The sequence below is a fragment of the Physeter macrocephalus genome, unplaced genomic scaffold, assembly GCF_002837175.3.
Source record: "Physeter macrocephalus isolate SW-GA unplaced genomic scaffold, ASM283717v5 random_275, whole genome shotgun sequence".
Taxonomy (NCBI): Eukaryota; Metazoa; Chordata; class Mammalia; order Artiodactyla; family Physeteridae; genus Physeter; species Physeter macrocephalus.
Genome location: NW_021145577.1, coordinates 23,105 through 38,175, shown reverse-complemented (window position 1 = coordinate 38,175; position 15,071 = coordinate 23,105). Strand labels below are relative to the sequence as shown.

The 15,071-nt window shown below is 53.3% G+C and overlaps 1 protein-coding gene across 1 annotated transcript in view; it reads right to left on the bottom strand.

Annotated features, from left to right (window-relative positions):
• The window catches only part of LOC102974530 (ras-specific guanine nucleotide-releasing factor 1), a gene marked incomplete at its 3' end in the record, with an annotated part of 74,209 nt that overhangs the window by 36,805 nt on the left and 22,333 nt on the right, over positions 1 to 15,071 (bottom strand). The window contains exon 3 of the mRNA XM_028484994.1: positions 9,545 to 9,692. Within this exon, the coding sequence (XP_028340795.1) occupies positions 9,545 to 9,692 (148 nt within the window). The remainder of the gene's footprint in view (positions 1 to 9,544; positions 9,693 to 15,071) is intronic.

The window sequence follows — 15,071 nt, the reverse complement described above, 5'->3', positions numbered from 1 at the left end:
GGAGCACAGGCTCCGGACGCGCAGGCTCAGTGGCCATGGCTCACGGGCCCAGCCGCTCCACGTTATGTGGGATCTTCCCGGACCGGGGCACGAACCTGCGTCCCCTGCATCGGCAGGCGGACTCTCAACCACTGCGCCACCAGGGAAGCCCTTTCCTTCCTTTTTAAGGCTGAGTAATATCCATTGTATGTACAGACCCCATGCTGTCATCCATTCATCCGTCGATGGGCACCTGGGTAGTCCCTTTTTATTTTTTCAAACAAAAACCGTCCTGGAACCCCAGCAGGACTTCAGATGAAAGCACTGCTGGCTTGGCTGTCCTGTCCTGGGACCACCCTGAAGCACTTCTCTGACTTGGAGCCCTCTTTGGAGCACAACCTGGAAACTGCTGGCCTAGAAAAATGGAACAGCCCTTGAAACGAACGCCTGAGCTGATCTAAGAATCTCCATTTGCCAGATTTCGGGATCAGAGAGGTCGGCCCAGCTGCAAGAACAAAACCAACGGGGTGGTGACCAGGAGAAGGGGCGCCTTTAGCCATACTGTGGCCGGAGCCTCTGGCACCGCTCAGGTGGACGGGCCTGTGGTGTAGCCCCCTGGGTGGGTTCCTTCCTGCCACCTCCGAGTCCGCAAGTCTCTGCTGGGGGTCCTCCACCAAGGCTCCCACGGCCTGCGGACTTTCCCGGGAAAATGCAGGCAATGACTATTTATTCCATCGCGGCTGTGAGCTCTGTGGGCGAAGGACCACCCCGTTTCATTCATTCCTGGGCTCCTGGTGCTTAGCATTCGGCTGGCACTCAACATATATTTGTTGGCTACATAAGTAAGTAAATTAAAGAAGGATCAGAGCAGGGACCTCACTGGCAGTCCAGTGGTTAGAACTCCACGCTTCCACTTCAGGGGGCATGAGTTCCATCCCTGGTCAGGGAACTAAGATCCCATGTGCAGCATAGCTCGGCAAAAAAATAAATAACTAAAAAATAATAAAAGAGGTTTCATTAAAAAAATTCTTTTCAAAAGGATCACAGCAACAGCAGCAACAAAAACCTCAACCACAGGAAAACACTGCAGTCATTCAAGCCCCACACGTCTAAAGATAGCAGCTCAGGGGAATCCACAAACACTGCCACAAAGCCAGAGCCCCTCGCTCCTCTTCAGAGCACGTGGGTTTGTCCCCTCAAGGCCACTTGCTGAACTGCAGAATGAATGGGCTCTCACAACCGACCGAATTGAGCACTTTGAAAGCAAAATGGAACAGTTCCCCGCTCTCCACTTGCGGGTTGCTAAAATTACCCTGGCCTGTGCTTGGAGAGCGGCTGAAAATATCTGAGAAATATTCAGCACCGACACGGGCTTTTCTTTTTTCTCTCCCCGCCACCTTTCCTTTCCATTCTCTGGGAACATCTGCACATTAAAATAAAGGCTGATTCTTTGATCTGTATTCTAAAGGCCTAAGGAACGAACACACACACACACACACACAGAGGCAGGCTACTGGAGCGCTCAGAGATGCAGCGTTGCCCAGTCAATGCCCACCTTTGGTCTGATGTTGTCACCTCCTTGCCAGTCTGCTTTCTTTGCCAGTTTTGAGATTTGCACACGGAAACCCTTTTTTTTCTTTTGGATGGCAGTGTGTGTGTGTGTGTGTGTGTGTGCGTGCGTGTGTGTGTGTGTGTGTGTGTGTGTGTGGTCTGTATTTAAAACTGGCGCTTGTCTCAGAGAGAGGCATTCCAGGACATCTACTCAGCAGGGACCAGGGCAAAAAATAGATGCAATTAGGTCAGGTACTATGCTACATGCACAGGCAGTGCCAGCAGCCTTGGAGTCTTTGTTTAAGGATCAGGCCTGATGGGCAAAGCTCTAGAGGGTTGTGAGCCTGGGGACCCTGCAGAAGTCTTGGGCTACAGCCCATCCCTGCCAGGAGCCAGTGTCAGGTGAGCTCATGGAGGCAGCCTTTCACTTACCCTGGCAGGTCTCTTCTGGAGATGGATTTGCCTTGGACCCTGGTTTGCTTGCTGGACGTTCAGGGTCTGCTCAGCTGATCCTTGTCAATGAAGGCCATGCAGAGTGGAGACTTTGGCTCACACCCAACTTGCCAGCCAGAGTTCAGCTCCGGCTGGCTGACCTGGCTCAAAGCCTGGTGTCTCCGCTGGCCCCCGCCCACTGGCCACCCATGGTCTGGCCTCCTTGACCCATCAGAGGAAAACCCTGCTTGTCACACCCCTTTGAGGCAAAGCGCATGGGCTTCTGCCCCATCCTACTCCCCTCTCTGGAGACAGTGTCTTTCATCCAGAATGCATTTCGTCAGTGCAGTCATTGACAGTGGAATTAATCCAGGTTCTTTCCTTTTTGTTAGCCTCCAAGGTTTTACCAAAGATCTCTGTAGCTCTGGCTTTTCCTGCAGATCTCTGTAGTTCTTGCCATGCAGCTCAGTTCTTTCTCCCTCCTTCTTGATCTCTTCTGGCCTCCTCCAAGCCCAGTGGGTGCCCATCTCTGTCTGCCTTTGTGCCAACACCGCCAGAGGATCCTGATGCAGTCTTTGGGTTGGGTACTGGTGAGACACAGCTCGCCCCTGGGTAAGGTGGATGAGTCAGATCCCTTCCAGGGAGGAGCTTCCAGCCTGAGAAGGGGGTCAGACCCCCAGAGAGGCAATTTATAATCGGACAAGGAGAGGCCAGAAGCGAGGTATGTACCTACTGCAATGGGAAGGTCTCACCATGAAAGCAGCAAGGGCTACCTGGAAGGAGTTTTGAAGGACAAAGAGGAGCCCAACAGGTGGGCTACAGGATGGAGGGAGTTTGAGAGGGGGGTGTGTGAACAAAGGCACAGGTATGACAGGGTGTTGTGTGCCAGGGTGGCGGGGGCAGGATGGCAAGGGGGACACGGGAAGCAGGACTCAAGGCATGCAAGGTGGGCCCTGGAGAGGGGGCCTGGGGAGGGGCTGCATGGGAGGGGTCACGGCCATCCTCTCTTACTTCTCCCAGAGTAGTCCTCTCATTGACCTAGTTTGTGAAGTGGGGTACCATGTTGAAGTTTGTTTGCAAAACCGATCCCATGGCTAAATTTTTTTTTCGTAATGTTTTTAGTTCTTTTAATTATTTATTTATTTATTTTATTTCTTTTTGGCTCTGTTGGGTCTTTGTTGCTGCACGTGGGCTTTCTCTAGTTGTGGCTAGCAGGGGCTACTCTTTGTTGCAGGGCGTGGGCTTCTCATCGCGGTGGCTTCTCTCATTGCAGAGTGCAGGCTCAGTAGTTGTGGCACACAGGCTTAGCTGCTCCACGACATGTGGGATCTTCCCAGACCAGGGCTCGAACCCGTGTCCCCTGCATCGGCAGGCGGATTCTTAACCACTGCGCCACCAGGGAAGCCCTAAATTTTTATTTAAACCCTGAAGTAAAGATCTTTTCCGTTTCTTCCAGTGTCAGCCTCCCAGAATCCTGAGTGCTTCCAAGCCAATAAAATATTACGAATACCTCGAAACTCCTATTTTGACCTTTAGGGCCTGTCTTCACTCTCCAAATTTACCTCCCATCATAAATGGGAGGAAAATAGCTACTAAAACAATGAAATGGGGGAATTCGGGCTTTCTCTAGTTGTGGCTAGCAGGGGCTACTCTTTGTTGCAGGGCGTGGGCTTCTCATCGCGGTGGCTTCTCTCATTGCAGAGTGCAGGCTCAGTAGTTGTGGCACACAGGCTTAGCTGCTCCACGACATGTGGGATCTTCCCAGACCAGGGCTCGAACCCGTGTCCCCTGCATCGGCAGGCGGATTCTTAACCACTGCGCCACCAGGGAAGCCCTAAATTTTTATTTAAACCCTGAAGTAAAGATCTTTTCCGTTTCTTCCAGTGTCAGCCTCCCAGAATCCTGAGTGCTTCCAAGCCAATAAAATATTACGAATACCTCGAAACTCCTATTTTGACCTTTAGGGCCTGTCTTCACTCTCCAAATTTACCTCCCATCATAAATGGGAGGAAAATAGCTACTAAAACAATGAAATGGGGGAATTCCCTGGCGGTCCAGTGGTTAGGACTCCGCGCTTCCACTGCAGGGGTCGCTGGTTCCGTCCCTGGTCGGGGAACTAAGATCCTGCAAGCCGCACAAAGCGGCCAGAAAAACCCCCCAACCAACCAAAAAAAAAAAAACAATGAAATGGTCCAAACTGAGCATTCTAGAGGTGAGGGGGTGATTCTTCTCAGAGGTAGACATTCCCTTTGTTTTAGATGGTCCTTAGAGACTTTGGGTTATGAAAGATGAAGCCTAATAGGGTTGTTTAGATGGGAGAAAAGAGACTAAGACAGAGGTGGATAGTTACGCCTGGTAAAGCTTTCTGCAGACTTTGGTTTGGATGCGATCTCCTGTTACTTCCAGGGTTAGGGGTAGGGGTTACAGGGTTGGGAGTAGAAACAGGGCTGGATTCCTGGATGTGTGACCCGTGCAGAGCTCCAGGCTTAGAAGGGACCAACGCTTGCTTTAAGGCTCTGCTGCTGCTGCTTTGAGATTTTTAAGGGCCCTGCATTTTCATTTTGCACCAGGTCCTGCACATTAGGAAAAAAGATGTAGACAATGGTATATCGGTAAATGCTTAAGGACCAGCTCTCTGAAAGAAAACCTCTGACTGGTAGCACCTGCCAGTTTCCATGGTGTGGGCATTCCTACCTCAGCCCATTTGAAGCTACCAAAGGTTGAATAACTAGCTTGCAAAATTCTTGAAAACGTAACAGTTGGTTCTTGCAAAGGTGATAGGAGCCTGCTCCACACATCACTGGATGCAAGGTGAGGGTCTTGGTAGATAAAGAGATTATGAAGGACACCACCACCAACGAAATGGCACGTGGGAGTGCGAGGAGAAGTTGGTGGGAGATCCTTGTAGCAGGAAAAGGCTAGGTGACATGACGGCAGGGGCGGCTTCTAGTCATTTTTAAGCTGTTTTCTGTTTCAGTGATGGACCCCCCTCTCTATTACATCTAAACCTTTTGGAAAATCTGTTACACACAACAGCCTGTGTCAAGGGACTTGGGAACTGAAGGAGGAGCCACGGTTGGGTAGGCCCCAGGGCTTTCGTGGATATGCTGCTTCTCCTCCTCAGACCCAGCAGGCTGGTATCTCCCAGTCCCCTCAAGTCGGGCCTGGTCACGTGACTTGCTTTGCCCAATGAAACGTGAGCAGAGGTGTCACATCATCTGTTTGGTTCCTTTCCCCTGCCATGTGACTGGCGAATTTCCTGACAGTGAGAGCCCCGTCAGCCTGTGTCCCTGACTCTGAGTGAGGATGTTGTGGAGCAGAACTCACCATGGACACAAAGCGTGAGTGAGAAAGCAACCTTTGTTGTTTCCAGCCACTAAGACCCTGGGGTTGTTTGTTACTGCCGCATAGCCTAGCTCATTCTGACAGATACATGTAGTGACCGCCCAAGGAGCAAAGAGCAGTAAAGTAAATATAGCTGCCTTGGGAAGTGAGGCAATACATCAGGAGAGTAGAATTTGAAAGCAAGAGGTGGGCAGGAAAAGGTAAGGCCCCTGGGGAATCCTCAGGAATAAGTGGGATGGGGGCTTGAGGATTTTATTTGGCTATCAGAGGACAAGGTGGACCATGAGTGCTTGGGGCCATCCAGGTGACAGTCATTTCCTAACATTCACCTTTTATCAGGCCCGTCTCCTCAGCAGGGAAGGAGTAAGTTGTGGGGCAGGCACAGGCCAAGGATCTGGAGCCTGGAGATACAAGTTTGAGTCTGGACTCCAGTGCTTGAAGTGACCTTGGAGTGACCTTGGGTAAGTCCCTTCTTCTTCTTTTTTTTTTTTTTTTTTTTTTGTGGTACACAGGCCTCTCACGGCTGTGGCCTCTCGCACAGCCTCCGGACACACAGGCTCAGCGGCCACGGCTCACGGGCCCAGCTGCTCCGCAGCATGTGGGATCCTCCCAGACCGGGGCACGAACCCGTGTCCCCTGCATTGGCAGGCGGACTCTCAACCACTGTGCCACCAGGGAAGCCCTTCTTCTTCTTTTTTAAAAAACTATTTATTTATTTATTTATTTTGTGTGCTGAGTCTTAGTTGTGGCACGCGGGATCTTTTAGTTGCGGCATGCGGACTTCTTAGTTGTGGCACGCGTGCAGGATCCAGCTCCCCAACCAGGGGTCGAACTTGGGCCCCCTGCACTGGGAGCTCAGAGTCTTACCCACTGGACCACTGGGGAAGTCCCTCCTTCTTCTTCTATGGACCTCAGCGTCTTCAGACCCCTCCCAGCTCAGACATTCTAAGACCGTCTGTCTTTGTCACTGCGGTCACTCATCACTCACTCGGCTTCTCCATGGGCTCTGTTTCCACCTTCCTGGAGCTCATCCAGAGCAAACAGGTGCCCTCTGCCCCGCAGGGTGTGTGTGTGTGTGTGTGTGTGTGTGTGTGTTGGTGGGGGGGTACAGCCAGAAAGCTTTACTAAGCTGGCCTTTCTTTCAAAATCTTTTTAAGAAAATCTTTTGCCCTGGAAGGTAATGCACTCAGTTGGAACCATTGCTCCAAATTCCCACCAAATGGGGCTCTGCTGCCACTCTGACACACACACACACGCGCACACACACACACACATATGTAATCACTCACAACTGACCTTTCTGCTCCCCAGCACCAAACGGGGTTCTGCCCTTTGTACCCACCCGTTCTCTGGCCTACAGACCCCTGAAAGGGTTTTAAGGTTGTATGCAACATGAACCCACACCTGTGGCTGTACAGTGACTCACCTCCTGCTTGGGTTCACACTGCAAGCCCTCTTATAGCACCGACCACACTCTACCACAATCAGACCGTAAGGGCAGAAGCTTCCGTATCATTAATGTCTACCACAGAGCCAGTGTCCATTCATTCATCAAAGCATTACTGAACACTTACTATATGCCAGGCAAAGGGGGTGACAAAGGACTCACCCTGTCCTCAGGGAGTTTCTGCCAGCCCGGTGGGGGACAGACACGTGTGGCACTGGCTCTGCTGTTCCACGCTGACTGCGGGCAAGTGGTGGGGGCAGGGGGCAGGGAGCACACGTCTGGCTAGGCCAGGAGTCCCCAGGAGGAGGCATTTGAGCTTGGGAGAATTTCAGCAGGCAGGGAAGTAGGCGGGTGACAAGAGCATTCCAAACAGGAGAGCAGAATGTGCAAAGGCCAAGGGGTGCACAGCTCACTGCTATGGAGCACTAGCTGGAGCCCCGAGTGATTGGAGGGGAGGAGCCTGGGGAAGAGGACGAAGCAGTGGTCGGGTGAGTAGAGCATTTAGTGCATGAGTGAGTGAATGAATGAATGACTCCTGGACACCTCTGATCACAAAGCTAATAACCTGGTCTTGGGACCAGACCTCTTCCCTGCTCCCCGACAGGGGCTCAGCTTGGATTCAGGGATGTGTGTTGGGCTAGGATAGATCCCAGAATGAACCAGGTGGTTTAGAGGGGGCAAGCCCCCATCCTGGGAGCCATGTGGGAAGAGGCTACAAGCGGAGGGGAGAGCCTGGCAGGCAGACGGGCAGACCTGGGTTCCAGTCCCAGCTCTCACACCTCCCAGGTGAGTGAGCTTGGGCAGGTGACTTGAGCTCTCTGAGCCTGGCCCCTCGTTCGATCCTATCAGGGTGGTTGTAGGGATTAAGGAAGCACATCTGAAGGTGCCCAGTGTGGGGCTGGGGGGAAGGGCGCTGAATCTGAAGTTTTTACTGAATCTGGAGTTCCAAGTTGACGTTACTGTGAGTTCAGAGCTTCACAGCTGCGTGACAAGGTGGAACTGGTGACTTCAGATCTTTGAGCATCCGAGGCAGAGCTGGCTTCATGGGTGGTTGACGGGGGTCCTGTGTTCAGAAGGCCAGGTGCTTGGGCCTGCAAGCTCAGCAGTTGCTGTCTTGAAATTCTTAAGAATTGTCTCTTTGGGGCTTCCCTGGTGGCGCAGTGGTTGAGAGTCCGCCTGCCGATGCAGGGGACACGGGTTCGTGCCCCGGTCCGGGAAGATCCCACCTGCCGCCGAGCGGCTGGGCCCGTGAGCCATGGCCGCTGAGCCTGCGCGTCCGGAGCCTGTCCTCCGCAACGGGAGAAGCCACAACAGTGAGAGGCCCGCGTACCGCAAAAAAAAAAAAAAAAAAAAAACAATCGTCTCTTTGAATTTGCGTTTTGTAAGTGACCTCTGATGGGACCATGGGGCACACCCCAGGGGCTTGCAGCCTCAGTTCATGCGTGTTCCTGTCTCCCTGCCTATTCCTTATATCCCGGCACCCTGGGACCCAGACCCAGGGCGGTCTGGGTGGCAACGGGTCAAGTCAGCCCAGCAGACACATCTCACTGTCCGCCTCCGCCCTCTGCAGGGCCTGATGTAGGTACAGAGAAGGTGGGTCTTGTGAATACCCGTGGTGTCACAGGGCAGGGCGAAGAGACAACTGTCCTGCCTGGGCTGGTAGTGCCTGGTGCATTAGGTGGGTGACTTGGCAAGGGTCCCTTGCGCACCTGAATCTAGGTACTGAGTGCATCATGGCACAGAGGTTAGGGGAGTTGGCGGTTGAAGTCGTGGATGGCCTGCCCACGATGGGTGGAGGCCGTGGCGTGTGGGAAGGGGAGATTGACTTCCCCCACCCTGGCCGGGGCCTTGCATTTCCACCTTGCATCGGGCCCTGCAAATTATGCAGCTAACTCCGATTGCAGGGATCTGTGTTTTCATATTCCCCTCCTCAGCTCAGAGTCACAGACCTTGTGTGAGGTAGCCAGATGGTTCTCAGCGTGCTGGTGAAGTGAGGGGGTGAGAGGCGATCAGATCACTGTGTGGCGGCATGCACAGCTGGTAAGGGGTGTCTAAGGGCTGAAAGCCAGCGCTTCCCAAGCTTTAATGTATTGGGTTGGCCAAAGAGTTTGTGCGGGATTTTCCGCCGATGTTACGGAAAAACCTGAACGAACTCTTTGGCCAACCCATAAATGAGAATCTCCTGGGATGTGGTTAAAGTGCAGATTCTGATTTGGGATATCTGGGTGGGGCCCTAGGTTCTGCATTTCTAATGGGCTGCTGTTTCATGGACCACACTTTGAGTAGTGAAGTTCTAGAAGGCTTAACCTAGCAACGGCTCAGCCTCCGGACAGCCGTGACAGGAAGGGAAGGGACTGCCTTGGAGCCGAGCCCGAGCCACAGTCTAAGGACCTACCAGCCACCCTCTGGCCCTGCCCTCACCCCCTCTGCCCATGTGGCTGTCAGCAGAGTAACCAGGAACTCGCCCATAAATGATCTCACTTGATCCTCACAACCTTGTCAGCTAGGGAGAAACAGGCTGTTTTAAGGATGGAGGTGCAGAGAGGCTGGAGGACTTGCTCCGGGTTGCAGTTGGGAAGTGGCAGAGGTGGGCTTCGAACCCACATCTGACCCCAGGACCTTCCCACTCTGCCAGCGTCACTGATTTTAAGTTTGGTGGCTGGCACAGCCATGGCTGGAGCGGGTCCCTCTCGCCCATCATGTGCCTCCCTGACCCTGCGGGAGCCCGGGTTTGAGGTCTGAGGCCCAGGCCCCCGGCCAGCCTCCTCTGCTCCCCAGGTGGTCGGTCACCTCTGCCTTCAGCCGCTCAATCTCAATTTCCCCATCCTCGATCTGCTGCCGCAGCTGCTTGGCCACCGTCTTCTCAGTCTCCACGATCTGCAGCAGGTGCAAGTACTTCTGCATCAATGCCTCGTGCTCCGTGGCCAGGGTCCGGTAGCTGTGGACAGAGGAACATGGCAGGTAAGCCACGGCCTCCTGGTCCCCTGGAGATCCAACCAGAAGTGGGGCTCCCCACAGACTACACTTAGGAGAAGGTCCCGACTCCCAGACACAGTGCCCGAGGCCTTAACCTGGCTGCTGTGCTGCTCTTGATCGCTCTGGCCCCTTCCCCAGCTCCCGGCTCACACTCTGACATCTGGTTCCTCCACCTGGTCTTGTTCTCACCTTGCCCGACCGCCCTCACCCTCTGGGCCTTTGCGCAGATAGATCTTCTGTCTGAAACATGCCTCCTCCCTTCTCTCCCTGGGCTAGCTCCATCCTCTTTCCCAGAGTAGGTCCTAGTTGAAATGTCATTTACAAGAAGTCTTCCCTCCCCGCTCCCCCCATACTGTGTAGGGTGTTCCTGCAGTACTCCCGGGCTGCTATTACCATAGCGCTGGCCAGACTGATTGGGGGTGTCCAGTTACTTTTGTTTCCCCAGGAGACCCTGCCTTCTCTGATGGCAGGGACTATGCCTGTGCTGCTTACTCCTGTCTGCCCAGGGCCTAGCCCAGTGAACACTTGTTGCATGGATGCAACTGAGTGGATGGATGACACACAGAGGTGAGTCAGGCACATACATTTCACTGGCTGGGAGACATCCGAAGAACCTGCGCAGGATACCTGAGTGCCAACTCATGCACCAAAGGCTGTTAGTGCTGTAGGAATCAGAAGAGGGGCCAGGCCAGCAAAAAGGACCTGTAATCAGGGAAGACTTCCTGGAGGCGGAGCTCTCTCTCCCGCCAGAATCGGAATCCAGGCCTTCGGACTCCAAACCCAGTGCTCTGGGCGCATGCCCATCCAAGGGCAGCCTCGGGTGGAAGGCCTGTGCTGGGGGTAATTAGCAATGGGGCTGGATGGTTAGGTGGGGCCAGATCAGAGAGTACCCCAAAAGATCAGAGGGTAGAAGAAGTGGCCCCAGCCTTTGTGTAAATGAACATGTCTCAGATTTGCAGAGCATCACGACGAGGGGGAGGGCAGGAAGGTGGGACTTGGAAGATGAGCTAGGCCGGGGGCTGCCCAAGGTCACAGGCCTGGCTTCTCCCTGATACCCACAACACCTGCATTTGAAGGTGTCAGAGCTGGGGAGAAACCCGACTCTATAAATGGGGTCCAGTCTCAGAGGGCAGAGAGGCTGTGAAAGGGAATCCCACCATTCCAGGGAGGGGTGCCCACCTGGGCAGGGGCACGAGACTTGTAAGGCACAGATTCGCAGGGCAGGTTTATTGGTCTCTGGGAGTGCCTGCAACGAAGTTTGGGGGCCGAGGTCTCCAGTCCCCCCTCTCCCTGGCCCCCATCTTTCCTCTCCCTTTTTGCTTCAGCCCAGGACCACCTCCCAAGCCCAGGACCACCAGAGAGGATCTCATAAGATTCCCCTCTGCCCGCATCCTCGGCTCCTCCTCAAGCTCACCCTTGTCTTCCTTCCTGTGTCCCCCTCTCAGCAGTGGGCAGCCCCCCGTTTCCCACCTTCCAACCTCAGCGGGGCCTTGAAACATTTCTGGTGTCCCTGCCAGCTCCCCACCCACCCCAGAGCTTCGGCCCCCTTCAACCTCATTCCTCACCCCCACAACCCCGTCCGGTCCTCTGCAGGCGGTCCTGCTCTGATGTCACAGCCTGCATGATGTGCGATGCTGTTCCGTCACTTCCCGCCAGCCCCACGGCACGCCCACCCTCATCCTGTCTCAAGTGCAGCATCCCTGCTCGGACCTAATCTGCCTGGCTCAGCCCAGCTCCCACACCTGCTAGCTGAGGGACCCTGGATAGGTCACTCAGCCTCTCTGTGCCTCAGTCTGCTCATCCATACAATGGGGATGATGACAGTCCATACCCTGCAGAGTTGCCGTGAGGATGAAATCTATGGACACACATGAAGCTTTGTGCGGTGTGCCAGGGCTGTGGTAACTACCGTCTCCCTCCCCTCCACGTCCCTAGCCCCGAACCCTCCTCAGGATATCTGTGCATCAGATTCTGCCTAATAGCTCCACTGGCTCTTTCTCCTCAGCATATGTGAAGCCTCAAGTCACTCCCCACTTAGGATGAGGACGTGCCCTCGCCCTCCTCCACCCTCCCCTGAACTCCTGCCCCTCTTTTCCACCTTCAAGGTGAGGTTTGTTGGAAGAGCAACTGCACTCATCATCCCCATGGTCCCTCTTCACCTTCACCCCTGAGCCCTCGGCGGGCTGGCGTTTGGCCCCAGCACCCACAGGAACTGGGTCCCTCTCTGGGGTCACCAACTATCTCCCACTTAAATTGAGGGGACACTTTTCAGTCTGGAATCTACTGACATGACCTTCCAGATACCCTGGATGTGGCTAGTCAGGGGGGTGCCAGTTTAGGGACACTGGCTTTTGTCACAGACTCAGAAGCTGTGTTACACAAGTTCTTTAAGACCCTGTGACCCTCATGGCAAAATGGGACAATGACAGCTTCCCTACAAACCCCCAGGGTTGAGGTGAGGAGGCCAGGAGGCCGAGGGTGGGAAACAGCTTTGCTCTATGAAAGAGGCTGTGTAGCAAAGTGGTAGGCAGTGGTCCCCTGAGGGCGTCAGAGAAGGAGGCTGCCCAGCTGTGCCCTGAAGGTGGGAGGGTGCGGCAGGGCCGGGCTGGCGACAGCGCAGCAGGAGGATGGCAGGAGCAGAGGGCGGGCAGCAGACCTGGAGCATGTGCCTGAAGAAAAAACCTGATCCAAAAATCAAAGCTCCAGGCTTCTCTCCCACCCCCTTCTAAAGATATATAACAAGCTATAAGAGAGAATTCTTCGGTCTGCAATACTACTTGGTCTAAACGAGGATTTTTGTGCATCTCTTATTATAATGAATTTAAACCAGAATTATCAGGTTTTAATGTTTCCCCAACTTCCCAAGAGGCTTAATTGTCTGTATTTGCAAAGGAACTTCAACTGAGAGCATGAAGGAATCCATTTTCACACCACCTCGTCTCTCCTCGCTCCACGGGTGTGAAAATTCGAGCCTTCAGTAGCTTGTTTTTAGCGATGGCACTCGCCCTGGTGCTTCAAAACGGGGAGCCAGAGTCTCATCTGCAGGACAATTTGGTCTGTTTGCACCTCCCTTTCTTCCCTTCACCGGCCCTCTCTGCCTGCCTCCCTCCCTCCCCACTCCGCCTCCCCCTGTTCTCCCATCTTCTCCTTCCCCTCCCCCTCTCATCAATACAGATTTATCGAGCACCTCTTTGTGCAGCACTGTCTTTTTTAAAAATTTTTATTGATATACTTGCTTTACAGTGTTGTGTTAGTTTCTTGCTAAACAGCAAAGTGAATCAGCTATACGTATACATATATCCCCACTTTTTTAGAGTTCCTTCCCATTTAGGTCACCACAGAGCATTGAGTAGAGTTCCCTGTGCTATACAGCAGGTCCTCATTAGTTACCTATTTTATACATAGTACCAATAGTGTATATGTGTCAATCCCAATCTCCTGGTTCTTCCCACCACCCCCTTCTCCCCTTGGTATCCATACATTCCTTCTCTACATCTGTGTCTCTATTTCTGCCTTGCAGATAGGTTCATTTGTACCATTTTTCTAGATTCCACATACATGCGTTCATATAACATATGTGTTTTTCTCTGTCTGACTTACTTCACTCTGTATAACAGTCTCTAGGTCCATCCACATCTCTGTGCAGCGCTGTCTTTATAGATGCACAGATTCGCAGAGCTGGAGGGATACTCAGGAATCACGAAAGGCCAACTGCCTCATTTTATAAATAAAGAAACTGAGGCCCAGAGAGGGGAAGTGAGTTGCCCCCAAATAACGGTCAAGGAGCGTCAAAGCTGGAGCCGGAGTCAGGCTCCAGTCCCTGAGGAGGCAGGTCTATGCTCTCCCACATGGCTGTCTGGTTCGCATCTAGTTCTCCTCACTGAGATGCAGACCGTAAGCCACACTCGGTGTTACATTTTATACATTGCTGTACATACACATACCACAGAGGCATCCCAGAATGCTAGACTATTATGCATACGGTGGGAGAGTACATTGTGCCTCTATACCTAGTCATACATTATAGTGCTTATTTTTGTATATACCATGTATCTACTACGTATACATAAATAAAAACTAAATTAGGTACATGCAAACATACCTACTACTCAATATTGCTGTGGAAGAGAGCCGGTCTCTCCCTTGACACACACACACACACACACGCACATGCTCTCATGAGGTACACGATCTGAGGTTAAATAACGCTCAGAGCCTATAGTCTGTCCTTTGGTCACACAGCCGGCTGCCTAGGGAAGAGCCTGTGGCTTCTGTGGGCCCAGGAGGTGCCTGACAAGCTGAAACTGAGCCAGACTGGCTGGTGACAACTATTCTAGGGAAGGGGACTCTGTTTCCCTTATTGGTGACCAACACTGTGACCCCCGTCCCAGCCCGAGGCCCAAAGGAGGACATTCCTCTGAGGCCAGTGGGTTGACTCAGACCCCTGGGCTTGACCAGGGAAGACAAACCATGTCCAACTGGCACGTCCCCCTGGCTTCCTAAAGGATGGTGAGTACCGAGAGGGTTTTGTTCAAAGGTAGGTGGTGTCACTTTGCCCAATGGCTCCTCTTTTGGGGAAGAGCAGGTTTGTGGTTTGAGTTGCATCTACCTTACTTGGGAGTCACAGAGACCTAGACTGGGAGCCAGGATCTGGGGCACCCCAACTTCTACTCAGGAGGCCCGCACCCCTGTGTGCCACTGGGTCTCACTGGCTACATCTGTCAAGCGGGCCTGAAGGGACCCACACACCGGGTGGTCATCAGGAGCAAATACACTGTGTGAAAGAGCTTCACAGACTCTAGAGGAATGTGCAGTGGACACAGGTACCCTCAGATGTGAACATTCGCTGTCAGGCAGGCTTGGCAGCATTTATGTCAAACATATGATTAGGATTTTATGGGCTACTTGGAACCAATCTCCAGTTTAGTGAGTTGCTTAAAGAATCACTGTCCTCTCTCTGTGGCAGACAGAATTCTAAGATAGCCCCAAGATTTCCTGCCCTGGTTTCGAAGCCCTGCATAATCTCTGGGATGATGGGTTTTATTCCTCTTACTAGGCTATACTATACGGCATAGTTGACTTGAACATAGGGAGATTCTCTAGCTGGGCCTGACCCAATCACATGAGCCTTTGAAAATGGAGAGTTTTGGGCTTCCCTGGTGGCGCAGTGGTTGAGAGTCCGCCTGCCGATGCAGGGGACACGGGTTCGTGCCCCAGTCTGGGAAGATCCCACATGCCGCACAGCGGCTGGGCCCGTGAGCCATGGCCGCTGAGCCTGCGCGTCCGGAGCCTGTGCTCCGCAACGGGAGAGGCCACAACAGTGAGAGGCCCGCGTACCCAC